Source organism: Myxocyprinus asiaticus, chromosome 6 (genome assembly GCF_019703515.2).
Source record: "Myxocyprinus asiaticus isolate MX2 ecotype Aquarium Trade chromosome 6, UBuf_Myxa_2, whole genome shotgun sequence".
Classification (NCBI taxonomy): Eukaryota; Metazoa; Chordata; class Actinopteri; order Cypriniformes; family Catostomidae; genus Myxocyprinus; species Myxocyprinus asiaticus.
In genome coordinates, this window is record NC_059349.1 from 49747511 (window position 1) to 49764673 (window position 17163).

Consider the following 17163-nt stretch of genomic DNA (forward strand, 5'->3'; position numbering starts at 1 on the left):
ACGCACAACTTACCACGGGACCCGTTGAGAGCGAGAACCCCTAATCGTGACCACGAGGAGGTTACCCCATGTGACTTTACCCTCCCTAGCAACCGGGCCAATTTGGTTGCTTAGGAGACCTGGCTGGAGTCACTAAGCAAGCCCTGGATTCGAACTTGCGACTCCAGGGGTGGTAGTCAGCGTCAATACTCGCTGAGCTACCCAGGCCCCATGATTTAATTGTTCATATTATTATTTGTATTGTATTTTTTACATTTTGATGTGTAGAAGGCGATCTAAAAATGCTAAATTAATGGCAGCATTAAAGTTATAGCTCATGAAATAATATACAGAAAAAATGCTCGAATGTCAGCCTTTTTCAATAAATGAAAACTGTTGCTTCATAGATATTAGCTATTTAATTATCTTCCTGAAAATCAAAACAAAAATACATAGTGAACGCTCATAATTTCATTTAGCCCTAATGAAAAAACAGCAACAATGCATTTAATTAATGGCGTTAAACCGTGCAATAATTGACCCGGCTAGTTGGCAGTGTTAGACTAAAAGTGTTAGACCTGCACATAGTTATATATATACTATGTGTGTGTGCATATTTTGTTGTTTTTAAATAATATTATTTAAAGTTACAGCGGTTGGTGTGGAGTAGTTAAAAACTGAAGTTCTTTGAAAGTCATATGTGGACCGATAGCTCTACAGGATATAATATATACAGAATGATGTAAACTTCAGGATACTGTCTTTTCCTGCAAATCGCGGGTTCGAGACCAGCTTTACTTATCTTATTGTCTATATGGATACAAGTAGAAAGTAAACTACATCCAGCAGATTCATAAAAAGCCATTTTGCACTGTGGCTGCTACTGACACTGTGTCCTGTAAGATCATTGTTGGTCATTTGTTCACATGATACTGTACATATTTTTTACATGGTATTTATTATGTAGCCACGATTGTGTTTTAAAGGTAACATAATTGGCAATACAGTCGCATAGAACGGCAGCGTTAATGATAACATGATAAAGTTTATTATTCAACTTAATTACATTATATAGTAGCCTATAATAGCATGAGTATAGTTCACAATAGTAATAGTGTGGAACATTATTGCTTTTTGTCACGTTGTATTGCGCACACTGCAGCTGAGCAAACTTTAGGTTACTCATGTAACCCTGGTTCTCTGATAAAAGGAGTGAGGTATCTCACTATGGGGAACAGCTCGGGCGTGACCAATCCTGTAAGCACCAATAACACCCAGTCTGTCAGTTGACAGACCAATCACTGCAGTGATGAGGGAGTCCCACCACCCTATATAAACCACTGTCATAGGTGCCTACTTCATTCTCCGCATATCTCTTCTCCATGCAACTGCAAGGAGGGAAGTGTGGTGAGATACCTCACTCCTGTTATCAGAGAACCAGGTAAAGTTCTCTTTCTAACATTCGTTCGGTATCTCACTATGGGATATAGCCAACTGAATGAGCCAATGATGGCTCTGTGACATCCAGTCTATAAAAATGTCTCAGTTTTCATCTCGGTCTGATATACTGTGATGAGCGAGGTGGCGTTAAGAGCACTTACAGCTAGGGCCGACAATCTCTCCGTCCTGGAAATGAAGTGAGAGCTTCGATGCCCGATGATCCGGGTGAAGGTCATTCGCCACCGACGCCTCGACTGGAGGGGGGCTGGACATCCCCAGATCCTCCATTTCGTGCACATCCAGCATAGAGTAACCTTTAACAGGCACTGTGTGTGAAAAAGGCTTGTCCCAAAACCAGCGCATTTTTGTGAAGCACACTGGGAAGGCTGGAATAAATTGCTTTACCAGGACAGCATGAGATGGCAGGTGTTTTCCATCATACAGATCCCTCTCTGTACCCTGGCCAGTCTGCTGTGACAGCCAGTCGATGGAGAGCTCTTGCACCTGGGGTGGGGTGTCTTTCTCTTCTGGCATCAGAGAAAAATAGGGATCCTCATTATTTGATGCTGTGACCCGCACCCTCCTTTCCAAAACTCTCCTTATGAAACGGGAACAATGCGGGCAACACTATGGATTAGCGAGTGCGGCCTGGGCATGCCTGACACCTTGACAGGCGATACATAGAGGGTGGGAATCCTTCGGCAAGATCATAGATCAACAAGCGCACGGACGGGAGGGATACTTCCCCTTCGCTCCGCCGCTCAGTGAGCTCGCAGTTGCCATGACAGAACCTGAACTCAAGTACACAGAAGCAGTTCACCATAATGTGTCACTTGATTCTGTGTTAATCCTCTTGCTGTAGAGGTAGAAGCTATAACAGCTCAAAACTTCGCATAAAAAACGCAAAACCGCATCGACACACTGGTTCACACCACCCGGAGAAAACAATATAATACAGCAGAAAATATATTCACTTTGACAGTGAATATCCTTACAAAAAAAACAGCCGCGTTCTGCGACGTACCTGAACGGCTCGCCTGATGAACTGTTAAGCGACCACTTCTTATGAGTCTGCGGAGGATAGCTTCCAAAGATCTTCATAGGGAAGAGAATGAGAATGAAGTAGGCTTTTTTTTTCATCATGCCTGCCACCATGCTGTGATAGTGGGGGTTCCCTCTATGTCATTCTCCGGTGTTACGGTTTAACTGGGACTGAGTTCTGAATAAACTTACTACATAATGTTGGCATCCTTGTACAGATGAAAATAAGTGGTATAATTAGCTCGAACGGCAGAATGACAAAAAAAAAAAAAACGTACTGAGGCAGGAGATTTGATCTGGTTCTAAATCAACATGATCAGCACAACTTAACATAGCATTTTCAGTTTGAGCTATTAGGCGACGATAACAGTCACAAGCATCTTTATGTTCAAATGAGGTTTCTTTATTCGGTGTGAAATGGTGCACATTATCAAGCAATGTTAACTCCATGTTGACTTGTCTTGTCAGATTATGACATTGTATAAAATCTGAACATCTTTTTCTCATCTAAACGCTGCTCCCAAATATTATGCGGCATTATAAAATCAGTCCGTAACTGAATGAACAGTAAACTGCAAGAATTAATAAAGCCCTACTGAGTATGTTTGTTATTAGTGTAAATATATTTTTTCAATGTATGTTGCTAATAATCGATCATGTTCTTGCCTGGAAACATGTGAGTCCCCACAGCACCTTTTTCAGCTCAAACAAAAGATTTTAACACCTCCTCCCCCCGTTGAGTTAAGGTGTGAATCACTGAAGCTCTGTGTGTTTAAAACGTATGTCTGTTAAAAAGAAGTTTCTAGAAAAATGTCTCAATAAAAAGTGTGCACTAAACCGATTGGAACACGGATCTGTCCTGACTTCCTCAACATATAAAATAACCATAGTATCACCATCAGGGCCGGCCCGTGGCATAGGCGACATAGGTGGTTGCCTAGGATGCAAAATGACAGAGAGGCATTTTTTTTTTTTTGGTCGGAAAAAAATGCCCTCTCGTGACGACTGTGCGCCCTTCTACCCATATATTGAGCACTAGAACTACACGATTATATTATAATCGGATCCTTATCAGATGTGGATGAAATGAGTGAAAAAAGAACCAAATTATCAGGTGCACAAGGCAGGAAGCGGCACAAAGAAGAGGAGCAGAAAAAAGTGTTTTCTTTTAAAAGAGACCATGATTAGTACTGTAGTCTAAAGCATTTATGCTAAGCACCCTCAAACGAACCTTAGAGCACCCTCAATTGCAGACGAGGGCAAACTTCTGCCCGCGGGTCGATTTATCATGAAATTGTTTTATTAGATCTTTCATTTATCTGGCTTTGGGACCTATCGTGCACCCACAAGCTTTTAATATGCTCAGGGTTGCCAGATAATAGATGACACAGATAACACCCCAATCAGAGATTTACACTTGCACAAATAGGAAATATTTCTGTAATGAACTGGCCATGGAGACGGTGTTAGGATCCATGTGCTGGAAGTTTATTATGAACACAAGCAAACAATCCAAATCGGCAGGAAAATAGAGGTAGTCGTAAAGCAAGCGGTATAATCCAATAAACCAAAAAGACAGTCCAACAAGGCAAACAAAACAAAGGGGTATCCAAAAGGCAGTAAATCCAGGAAAACAGGCAATGGTCATAACATGAAAACAATCAGCAAAGGCAATGGAAAAATGCTTGGTAAGGCAGGATAAACTGGCAATACTTTGCAAAGTCAAAATGGAACAGCATGGTATTTATATAGTTTAAACAGGAAGTTACCAAAGAAGAAACGGTACAGAGTTAGTATTCGGGAGAGGGCTCCCTCTGATGGTAGGAGGGGTAACAACCTCGGATGTTACAATTTCGCCTTATGTCAAATTTAATTTATGCAATCTGGCAACCATGCATGCGAGTGCGTGCTTTCTCCTCTGCGGAAAAACTCAAATAAAATACTTAGCGCTCAATAGTGCAATATTCTGCTGAAAGAAATGTCTGATGCAGCCACTCCTTGTACATTCATGAGGCTGCATGTGCTGTTTAGTGCCAAGTCTGCGAGCAAACCTTTTCAGTGATGAACTTTAGATAAAATCCCAATAGATCTTCGCATCATTCGCACACGGAGGGTACAGTCGAGCAAAACCAAGTGAGAGAGGAATATGTTTGTTCTATGTGTTATTTGTAAAATGCTGATGTCCCTCACACCTGTATCCTATGCAAATGTTACTCTGGCAGTAATCATTTATCATTGCCATGCAGCCTGTTTTATTCAGTGGCGTGCTGAACCAAACAAACAACTGACGAGTCCCACATCATGACCCATAAGCGTGTAAACAGGTTGATAATGTTTTGAGAATAAAACAACTTTGTCCACTTTGCGGCAAACATTCAAATAAGCTTTTAGAATCTATAATTTACAAATATTTTATTTTACTATTAAACCAGACTCCTGATGTAGAGTGTTAAATTCTCACCTAGGGTGCCAACAGAGCCTGGGCCTGATCACCATTGTATTTTGTAGTAATATAATTATAATAATTTTCTTTATTTATCACACATTTGCACATATACAGTGAAATTCTTCTTTTTCACATATCCCAGCTAGGCTGGGGTCAGAGTGCAGGGTCAGCCATGATACGGCGCCCCTGGAGCAGATAGGGTCAAGGGCCTTGCTCAAGGGCCCAACAGTAGCATCTTGGCGGTGCTGGGGCTTGAACCCCCGACCTTCTGATCAGTAACCCAGAGCCTTAACCGCTGAGCCACCACTATGGTAATAATGGTAACCACAAAATTAAACATGGTTACTATATTAAAATCATATTACTATAGTAACACCATTGTTAATATCATAAAATCTATGTCTTCTGCCAAAAAATCATGGTTACTACAATATTAAAACTACCTTTATATTTTTTATTTATTATAAATAGTAATAAAGAAAATATAAAAGTGGAGTCAAGAAAAAGAATGGGAAAAATAATATGCCAAATACAGAACCGAACCCTGGTCATACGGCACACCGAAGTTACGCTCCACGTCATTGGATCGACACTCTCAATGCACTTTGTTGTGTATTTCTGTGTTACCAATAGACTATTGGGGTTACATCTGATAGTAAATTGTCACTCTAACAAATAATCAATATAATCAAGCTTTGGGGCAACATTGGTTAATAGCAAATATTAACTACTAATAAAATACTACAACAGATAATGCATAAAGCTCGTAACCTACAGGATTGAACTGCATAGCGTTTCTGGTTATCACATGTGTAGCGTAAGACTCAAACGCATGTATTGAGACAAATATTATACAAATAATGTGGTCACAGTACTAACTTCCACCCTAATTCATGTAATGGAAAATTGTGATTCGTTTTCAAATATTTTATAATATTTCATTTGATAAGTATTCTGCTCCCATAAATAATGATTCTGTTCACTTTTTCTTTAGTTTCTGTTGCCAGGAGAACATTATATGACACAATGGTATACATACAAATGAATTAATTCACTTTTGATAATCCTGTTTAAAAATAGAAAATATGGCCTAGCCTATCGGCACATTAAAAGAAAGCACAGGTTTAGAGTCTTGACAGTTTTTGGAAGTCACAATTGTTTGAGTATGCAGTCTAATGATGCTCTCCCATAACGTCTGCGCATATGTATAAAAATACTCACAAATGATAATTCTCTCTAAAGAAATGTGAATGAATAAATGCAAACAAATAACTCTCCAATGCATAGACATCCTCGTGAATGCTGAATGCTGCAGTTAAATCTTTATCATACGTCTCCATTGCAATGTTTAGCCAAAAAATAAATGTTGTGGTGTTTTTGTTCTTCTTCTTTCTCCTCTTTTTGTATTTTTTTATGGCGGTTGGCAAAACAAGCTTAACTTGTCCTTACAGCGTCCAACTTATAGGTCGTTACATTGGGAGAAAGAGCTCTGAGGCATTCAGCTCTTGTCTGTTGAAATTATATGGTTATGGCCAACAGGGTTGATGAGTAACGGAATACATGTAACGGGATTACGTATTTAAAATACAAAATATAAGTAACTGTATTCCACTACAGTTACAATTTAAATCATTGGTAATTAGAATACAGTTACATTCAAAAAGTATTTTGATTACTGAAGAGATTACTTTGCATTTTATTGTCATTTGTTTCATTTAATATTTATTCCTTTCAGATGGAAAACATTTATACATATAAATGATGCGATTCAAAGTGCATTTGAACAGTGGTGAAACACTTTCTTATGCTGTGTTACATTCATACGAGCAGAGAGAGAAGTAAGTTTGAAGCAAGTTTGGAGTGGAAGAAATAGAAATAAACTTTGTGTAAATTGTCAGCTTTACGCTAAGATAAAATGCTATTTCTAGCCATTTTACATGCACATGTTACCAAGCACGATAATTTTTTTTTATATCAAGAAACTTGACGTTGGATCATAATTTATTTTTTTCTAGTTAGACCTTTGATATTAGGGCAAAAATCTTATTCTTGATAATAATTTTTGTATTGTTTTCCTGTAAAAATGTCTAAAAATCCTTAAAACAAGATCAATTTGATTAATCTTGTTCTAGAAACAACACTGCATAAGATATTTAGATTTTTCAGAGAATGTATTTTTAACATGTGTATTTTGTCTTACTGTACTGGCGAGTTTTTATAGTCAAAACAAGTGAAAAAAATCTACCAGTGCTGAAGAAGTAATCCAAAGTATTTAGAATACATTACTGACCTTGAGTAATCTAACAGAATACGTTACAAATTACATTTTACAGCATGTATTCTGTAATCTGAAGTGGAATACATTTCAATAGTAACCATCCCAACCCTGGTTATGGTGCCCTTTAGCAGGATAGAGCGGCTAATGACCCATTCACTCGGTGATCACAGCGGCAGAAAGCCTATTCTGAATGGATACCCACTGTACAGGTCATGTGACAACAATATAGTATTACTATTTTTTTAAATGTTTATCATTGCATACTGCATACTGTTTCACATACTTTTTAAATAGTAGGCAGTATATAATTTATAATGCACAGTATACACTGTACTAAGAAGTAAACTAGTATTGAATTCCGAATATATAGGTCAAGTGAAAACAATATATGCAGCATATTACTGTTTGAAATGTTTATCATTGCATGTCATCTACATAAGGTTTCACATACTAATTATACTGCACAGTGTGTACTAAGCAGACAGGCAGTAAGCTAATATTCCATTCCGAACATATCCTTAAAGTTCATGCTCACCTACTCTTCTGTTGAGTTTTGCATAGCCAGCCCCGAAATCTGCCCCCAGCACAGAGGAACTGGTGAAGGCGCTGTAGGGAAGTGGAGAAGCCAAAACCTCATCACATCTCTCTGGAAAAAGACAAGATACAAACAGTCAAGCATGATGTTTTTAATGTGTCCCACAATCGCGATTTAAAATCACAATACAGAAAATTCTAAACTGATTCAATAGCAGTTCTAGAAAAAATAAACAAACAAAAGCATCCATGTTAACATCCTATTAAAGGGATGGTTCACCCAAGAATGAAAATTCTCTCATTATTTACTCACCCTCAAGCCATCCCAGATGTGTATGAATTTCATTCTTCTGCTGAATACAAAAGTCCATACAATGCAAGTAATTCAAAAGACTCCAGTGAATAAATCAAAGTCTTCTAAAGCTATCCAATCGGTTTTGGGGGAGAACAGACCAACATGTTACTCCTTTTTCAATATAAATCTTCTTCATGGGGATCATGATTTCAAGCTTGATTACACTTCCTAGCACCATCTAACGCTGTGTAATCGAGCCTGACATCATGATCATGCCTAAAGACTGCAATGGCAAGATGTACGTTAAAAAGGAGTTACGTCTTGGTCTATTCTCACCCAAAACCGATTGGATCGCTTCAGAAGACATTAATTAAACCACTGGAGCCTAATGGATTACTTTTGTGCTGACTTTATGTACTTTTTGGCAGTGGCGATTTCTCAGGGAACATGTCAAATAAATAAATATTTTTCATCCTTTCATTCTCAATCACCTTTTTGCCTATGCATTTTTAATCGCTTTCCCCTCTTAATTAATCTACAAACAAATAGAGAAAAACGAAAAGTTTATCCAGTCAGAATTTATTCCTTGATGCTTACAAGCGAAGTGTGACAGCTGTTTCACAAATTGCATGCCCCAAGCAGCGCGTGATTCTGAGCTCCACCCCCTCAGGCCTTCAGAATTTCCACAGAATCCCTCAACAGTGCAAATGAATGGGCAACTAAAGTCAGATTGTCAGATTCATCAGCCAATCAGATTGATTTATTTGTTCTTGGTGGGTGTGATCTTTAGGATATGTCCCAGTCCAGGCCTTCTAGCTGGCCTTGAGTGACGCAATCATGCTTTAAGTGATGTACGTAATTCAAGAGCGAAAAGCGCAAGATCTTGCTGACGGGTTGGCAGTCATCACTGCTGGCATTGCCGTTGAGAAAGAGATCCTAATGGATTTACAAACCTGAGATTTTCTGCATGATCAGGCGATTGATTAATTAAACAGGAAAGGCTTTTCACTTCAAGTAAATTGGTAAGTGCTTTTTGCATTGTTATAGCAACATCAGGAGTTTTCTAAGTGTAAATTAGGCTGCTGGAGCATTCAATGTCAGATCAAGTTTTGAGAAGTAGTGCTGCGTTCCATTCAACTCGGAAAGTTGAATTTCACAACTTCCTACAAGGAAAAGTGCAATGGAATGCATCTTGAAGTCAGAATTACAACTTGTAGGCTCATGCAGAAATTCTCAATTCCGATTTCGCCGGGATGCAGGGGCATGATGTCACACAAACATGTAGACACTCAGGGGGATATACAAAGTAAGTGATAAACATTCACTTTATTAATTAATATCGATAAATGAGTTTGTTTCCACATTACATGATATTAAAGCTTGATTAACAAATGCCTGCAGAAACAGGTGTATAAAACATTAGAATCTCTTTTGATAATCGTACACCTGAAGCACAAATGCTAGCGCTGCAGCATTGTTTATCAGTTTGGGTTGCTAGGAGACATCTCTAATGAGAGTCAAACCCCTGCTAAGCTAACGGGAACGTTTCAGTTTTGTTTCCTTAAACGTCATTTTCCGAATATCGGGGAACGGAATGCATTTATGGTCGGAGATATCAAGTATGAATAACCCACGTCCAACTTGAATGGAACGCAGCATAACAGTGTACCCTGACGAAACGACATTTATTGCAAGCAACATTTAAATCGCAAATATTATTAGACAGATTTTTCCAGGTATTATAGACCTCCTTGGTAGATTCATATGAAATATTATGATTTTTGATTGTCTGTTCAGAAGACGTTCATTTCACAAAATTAGGCTTGCTTGAGCATTAAATGTCGTTTCAAGTTCTGGCTTTCGTGTGTGGACGAGTTTTTAAAATGTCAATTGGTATTATTAGTTAGTTGCGACATAATGTATGATGCCCAAAGGCATAGGGTGTCTTATTCATTGTGAAACTGTGTTTTCTTAATGGCATGAAACATACTGAAGGCACAGACTTAAAATGCACAGCCCACCACTGCTTTTTGGAGCATTAAAGTTTTGGTCACCATTTACCTGCATTGTGTAAACCTACAGAGCTGACATATTCTTCTAAAAATCTTAAACGATGGGAGAATTTTCATGTCTGGGTGAAATATCCATTTAACATCTTAACAATTCATGCAAGGAAAGTCTGTTTTGTACAAAATCCTGAAAATGTATGAAATCTTGCAAAACTGGAACATTTGTATCACTGAAAGGCTCTTCATATTTCTGGCCACTGTGTGTGCGGTCAGTCTGCAGAGTTTAAATAAGCCCCACGTAACCCAATTTATCCTGCCAGAGAAGGAGATGTTCAAGGACAGAGCATGTGTACTCCTTTCTACATCAACAGTTACACCAATATACATCTCTCTTTCTGCATCTCAAGAGTACCAGAGTTAAAATAAATAATTTTCCAAACTTTACTTCTTTACTTCCCATATAGAATTAATAGGTATTAAAAAGCTAATATATGAGGTAATTAACAAAGTATTCTATAAGATGTTTAGCAAAATGTTTATGTTCATCATTTTTGAGGGAACTATCATTTTAACAGTGACTGTACAACTGGCTGATACTCAATGTGAGAATGACATGGATATGAAAGAGATTACAGACAAAAAAAATGAAGTCACTTTAAATTAGTTTAATACACAAATTAACCATGTTTACATAGAGGTTGTTGCAGGAACAAAAGCAGTGGAGAAATTTTCAATGAGTCATCCTGCAGCAGGGTTACATACTCAGATACTGTACATGAGCAATTATGTCCTGCTGTGAGAGGATGTGCCTGCTCTGTTATGACATGGCTGCATTTCCATGACATGTTCTACATCTAGTAAACCCTTTCAGAGATCACTGCAAATATCAGCAAACATATTTGGAATGTTGACCTTCATCCTGATGTCAAGTCCTAAAATGGGCTTTCAACCTTTTGGCATGGGGGCACCATGGTACTCATGTCAACATACATTTCCAAAAACATGGCAATGCAGTTGTACTTTTCATTACTTTGAAGCTACACCTTGAGTTGAATTATAGACTATAAAATAAATGTATTATTCAATGACAGAGTTTGTGTATGAAGCTAAACTTCACGTTACAAGATGAATTTAGTTGGTTATGACATTTTTATTATAAATGTTTATTTTATTTTATTTTTATTGTAAACCACCGGGTTACTTAAACACGTCTTTTTTTATCCTATATCTCTGACACATTTGAAAGGCAATTCTGTTAAATTTATGACTCATAATTATTATATGTTTTTGCAGTTAAAAAAGAGCTCAATTACATTTTCTTTGGTTGGTATTTAAAGATTTCAGACTGACTGCAGACCAACGTGGCTGTCGCTCAAGCAAATTTAAATGATTATAATTTTTTGTATCTTCTGCGGCAGCAGCTGCGAGACGCACATGGACATAAAAGGGATTTAAGTATACGAGCAGCACGCAGAACTGCCCTGCATTGTGCAGTTTCCCGCAAATTAACTAGAAATTATTGTTGTGACGAAGAGGAGGGTGGGGCCGGGCCGTGACTATGCACGCCCGGCCCCCAATCGGGCTAATCAGCCGAGGAGAGGGACAAGTGCAGCGGAATGCGGCAGTTCGGGAGAGAGAGAGTCACATGTAGCTGCCATGTGTGCATTCATATTTTGTGTCTTTTTGTTTAATTAAATATTACTTTGACTGTTCAGCCGGTTCCCGCCTCCTCCTTTCCCATTTCAACCTTGTTACATTGGTGCCGATGTTTTTTCCCTCCCCTCGTCCCCCTCCCCAGTCCTAGAGAGGCGATGAAAAGCCACATGCAGCTGCCAGAAGAGCAGCGCCTCCCCGGCCTGAGGCAAAGGAGTGTGACAATCAGGCTAATCAGCCGAGGAGAGGAATGAGTGCAGCGGAATGCAGCAGTTTGGGAGAGAGAGAGCCACATGCAGCTGCCATGTGTGCGTTTATGTTTGTGTGTCTTTTTAAATTCCTATTAAAATATAACTTTGATTGTTCAGCCAGTTACCGCCTCTTCCTTTCCCATTTTAACCCTGTTACAATCGTATATTAGGGGAATATAAGTCACATTTATGCCAGTTGTTTATTATAGTTTCTACATGGATATTGTTTTTTGTTTTTTTGTTTTTTTTACAAATTCCATAGAAAATTCCATTTTCTAGAAACTATAATTACAGCTAACCATGGTAATGAGGAGCAAAGTTTACCCAGTGATAACCATGATCTTACTATTACCACAGTTAAACTGGTTACTGTATAAGAACTGTGGTACATTTTCATAAGGGCAAGTACAAAGGAGAATATGTCAAGAGCTTTAAAGCATCGATCCTCTTGAATTAAGGACAAAGCTATGAGTTTTTCTCCTCTGTACATATGTTCAGTTCTAATGAACTTTAATTAAATGATGAAAGATAAATATAAGTTAAAGAAGTCCTACAATCAGAAAGTTTGAACCTACTGAATTACATAAATTAGGTATTGTTAATATCAGTAAATTAACATCTGCATTCCAACTCAATGCATTACTGTGATGTGCATTATTATGTGATAGAAAATCTCATCCCTCCCCCCATTATATGTACAGGATCACATATACTGAGAGTAATGTACACTAAATTCCCTTGTGTGATAAAGAATACAGAAAACAAAGAAAACCTGAGTGGTACAGAGATTGAATCCTTTATTAAATTAACTTTCCCTTTACGCACACGCACACACACACACAGATACACATATAGGCCTATCTAACTACTTTAGTGCGGTAGTAGTGAAACTATGATCAGAAAGAGAGAGATAGAAAGAGAGAGAAAGAGAGAGACTTTTGACCTTTAAAGACCCTTTTTATGCTACACCATTACAAGTCCAAATTCAGTACAATTACAAAATGATGATAATAATAATATTAACAATAAAAGCAATAATAATAGTAATAATGAACATTATAATAATGATACAAATACAAATTGCATTTTACCAATTAAAAACCAGCATTCCAAACTCACTTATAGTCACTAGTGACTCTCTCGCACCCACCTCATTTTAAAAAGAGCTAAATTATTAGTTTGCTGATAGAATAAAAACTCTACAACTACCCTTTCCACCAAAGATTTAAAAAAAACAACAACATCTCAACATCTCAGCATTTTTACACTGATGTGTTTTCAGGATGGCTAACTTAGCTTGTCCCATTAAAAAATTGGAAAGCGTACACTGTCCTTGCCAAGACTGCTTGTATCTACAACACAATTTAAAAAGGGTGTTTGTGAAAGAAAAACCGAATTTTGTAATTAGTTTCTCCAACAATACAAAAAGTGGAACCAACCTTGGACATTCACAAAATAGGTGAAAAACAGTGTCATTTGCCTTACAAAAGGGACATTCAGGCAAAACCATTCTATGAAATTTGGAAACAAGGGTGTTTGTAGCCACCACGCTGTGGAGTATTCTCCACTGCAGATCTCCACATTTCTTAGGGATAGGAGGCTTGTACATCAGTCTCCATGATGGATTTATATCCTTTCATTGTTCTCACTGGAGCTTATCCCAACCTGGTCAGCAAGCGACTGAACAGTTCGCCAATTACCTGTTTTTAGAACAAGCAAGTCCATAACTGTGGCTATTCCAGGATTTAAAAACATAGTAATTACAGAACATGATAATGGAGACTGCATCTTGATTCTCATCACCCGCTCACCCAAAACTTTACCAAACTCCATGATTGAAAAACTGACACATAAAAATGTAAAAGAGAACAATGTACATTCTCAACTAAAGGTTTTTCAATTACTGTTTCAAACTGTTTGTCAAGGTCTGTTCCCCCTAGATCTTTAAACATAGACAAACTGTAATCAATCCATGGCACACAATCAGAGCAATACAACCGTTTTTGCAAAGTTTGCAGTCTCATTGCTAAGATTTTTGACTCAACATGTATAAGGCCTTGACCTCCTTCTGCAACAGGAAGATAGAGCACCCCAGGAGGAAGCCAATGGTGGCCATTCCAGAAAAATTCAAATTGAACTTTTGTTAGCAGTTCTTTAGGAGGATTTAATACTGCAGCATAATGCCACAGCACTGAATCTGCCAGATTATTGATAACTAAACATCTTCCTCTATAAGAGGGCTGTGGAAGAATCCACCTCCATTTCTGAATTTTACCAATCACCCAGTCAACCACACCTTCCCAGTTCTTCTCCATATACTAGTCAGTTCCAAAATAAATGCCAAGAACTTTTAAACCATCCTGGGCCCATCTACACTGCTGTGGTATCTGAGGACGTCCTGTGCTATGCCAGTCTCCCAACAATGAGGTACATTTTTCCCAGTTAATACACGCGGAGGTAGCTTTTTGAAAAATGTTCAAACATGAAATTGTGCTATCAACATCTTTTGAATTCCTGATACAGTTACTTTCCAGGATTCAACTCTTGGACAGCCCTTGAAAGTTCAGCCATAGTTAAAGGGTTCTCAAGGTTCATCTTATCCCTCTCTGTTAATTGTGGTAAGTCACTCAGAAGTTCTTCAGCTGCTATTCCATCACATGGCTTTGACCGATATAGATCCTCATAAAAGGAAATAGCAAAAGCACTGATTTCCATTTGTACTGTCGTTTCTCTGCCATGTGGAAATTTCAATTTATGGAGATGTTTGTGCTCTCTTAACTTTTTTTCAAGTCCAAAGAAAAAAGTAGTAGGAGCATCCTTATCTTTTAACTGGGAAAACTTAGCCCTTAAAAGGGCTATTCTGCCTTGTTCTTTCATTAAGTTGCGTAGAAGAAGTTTATTCCTTTTAAAAGAGTCTGTGGAATTTAAGCCACCTCTAGTGCTATGGCTACTTTGCCCAAGAATTTCTTGTTCGAGGGCTTTCATTTTTTCTCTTTGGACACATGTGCTATGTGCAGTATACTGATGACAAAAGATTTCAATCTGCACTTTGCCGACATCCCACCACTGACTTAAAGATGGAAAACTTAGTCTCTCCTCTCTCCAAGACTCTCAAAAATAGTGAAAAGGGTGAACAAAGCAGTGATCCTGAAGTAGTCTATTGTTAAAGTGCCAGAGTGATTTATAAGATTTAGTGGACATGACAGAGTCAGCCATAGAAATGTAATGATGATCTGACAGAAAAGTAGGCGAGATAGAACTTAGAAAACCTGCCCCTATTGTGTGTATCAACATAAAAACTATCAAGTCTAGCTCCAGACATATTATTCGAGTTATCTTTCACCCAAGTGTACTGTCTAAGCCAAGGAAAAATATCACTCCACACATCAACAAAATTATAATGATCAACTATACCTTTAAGAGTCTTAGCTGAACAAGAATGGAGTTCATTATGATTCCTATCCAAATGCTGATTTAAGGTACAATTAAAGTCTCCTCCCAGTATGACAGTCCTATCCTGAGGGCAGCGCATCAGATACATTTTTAAAAAAAGACATCCGCTCTCAGCCATCGTTTGGGGCATACACATTAAATATAGGAAAATTTGTGTCACCTAAAGTATCATCTACACATAAAATTCTTCCAGGTATTTCGTCAAAAATATCTGAATGGCTACAAACACATGGTGAAAACAAAATCGCAACACCTGCGCAAATATTTGTGCCGTGGCTCAAAAACACATTGCCCTTCCAATCTCCAATCCACTATGATTGGTTCTGTGGATCTGTGTGTGTTTCCTGAAGTAAAATCACGTCTGAATTTTTGAGAAGTAAATAGTTAAATAAAGAATTTCTTTTTAATGTACTCCGGCAACCGTTAATATTTAAAGACCCGATATTAAATTATGTCATAAAGTTGATTAAAATAGGGCATAAAGCAGCCCAACACATCTGCATTTTGACACTTTCCATTACAAATTTAGTGTTTTTTCTAACAAGATTTTAAACCTTTTTAAAAAAAAAAAATTTTTTTATCCCCTTTTCTCCCAATTTGGAATGCTTAGTAGGTCCTCGTGGTGGCGCGGTTACTCACATCAAACCGGGTGGCAGAGGACAAGTCTCAGTTGCCTCTGCTTCTGAGACAGTCAATCCGCACATCTTATCACGTGGCTCGTTGTGCATGACACCGCAGAAACTCCACATCTGGAGGCTCATGTTACCCTCCGTGATCCACGCATAACTTACCACACGCCCCACTGAGAGCGAGAACCACTGATCGCGACCACGAGGAGGTTACCCCATGTGACACTACCCTCCCTAGCAACCGGGCCAATCTGGTAGCTTAGGAGACCTGGCTGGAGTCACACAGCACGCCTTGGATTCTAACTCGTGACTCAAGGGGTGGTAGTCAGCATCAATACTCGCTGAGCTACCCAGGCCCCCAATTTGAAACCTTTTTTAACTGTGCTTACAATTTTTTTAAGCCTGTAACGTTTCGGTTGATCAAGTTAATCCAATGTTGCTTTTTGCGTAGCGACAGCACAAGACTCAACGGAAAGTTCCAAATCAGGAAAATATTTTTCCAGTTTGTGTTTTTGCTGATTCTTAGTGGCATCAAGAAAATAATTTAACTGTTCAATATAAACCATATAAAAAGAGGGCTTTGAATGGGGATTAAGATGATTTGCTGCAGAACTTCCTTGTGAAATCGCTTCATTATATTCTTCTCTAGTATCTGAAAATTCACGTTCAGAGTCAATCTCTAACAGCTGATCATCAGTTTTCTCTGACAGCACATCCATGTCACTCTGTGGCTGGCTACTGCTTTGTAACTGCGAGCCCGCAAGTTCATCCTGCTTTTCTGGGTGCTTTGAGTCACTAGTTATCCCAGCAATAATGGGCTCCGCATCAACTCAGACTTTCGCACTTTCATTTACATCTGTGCTGATGCCTACGGAAGCATTGTCCGCATCTTGTGCAAGCACATAAGAACTCTCTCCACTGTTAAGTGAAGCAGCAGTTTTATCTTGCTGATCAGTTTTTTCATCACTCTTTTCTACAGAATTATTGTTATCCAGGCGCTTTCTCATTTTCAACCTCCCTATTCACAGGACACGTTTGTCTAATGTGACTCTGTTTCCCACAAGTAAAGCATCTCATTGTATCAGTAGTAATAAAAATTGTATAATCTTTCCCATTCAAAGTCAATTTCACAGAAACCTCCATTGTTTGAAAGTC

At 38.3% G+C, this 17163-nt stretch overlaps 1 protein-coding gene across 1 annotated transcript in view; it reads right to left on the reverse strand.

Annotated features, from left to right (window-relative positions):
* The window catches only part of LOC127443138 (contactin-associated protein-like 2), an 88252-nt gene that overhangs the window by 52581 nt on the left and 18508 nt on the right, over nt 1-17163 (reverse strand). The window contains exon 2 of the mRNA XM_051701675.1: nt 7720-7830. Within this exon, the coding sequence (XP_051557635.1) occupies nt 7720-7830 (111 nt within the window). The remainder of the gene's footprint in view (nt 1-7719; nt 7831-17163) is intronic.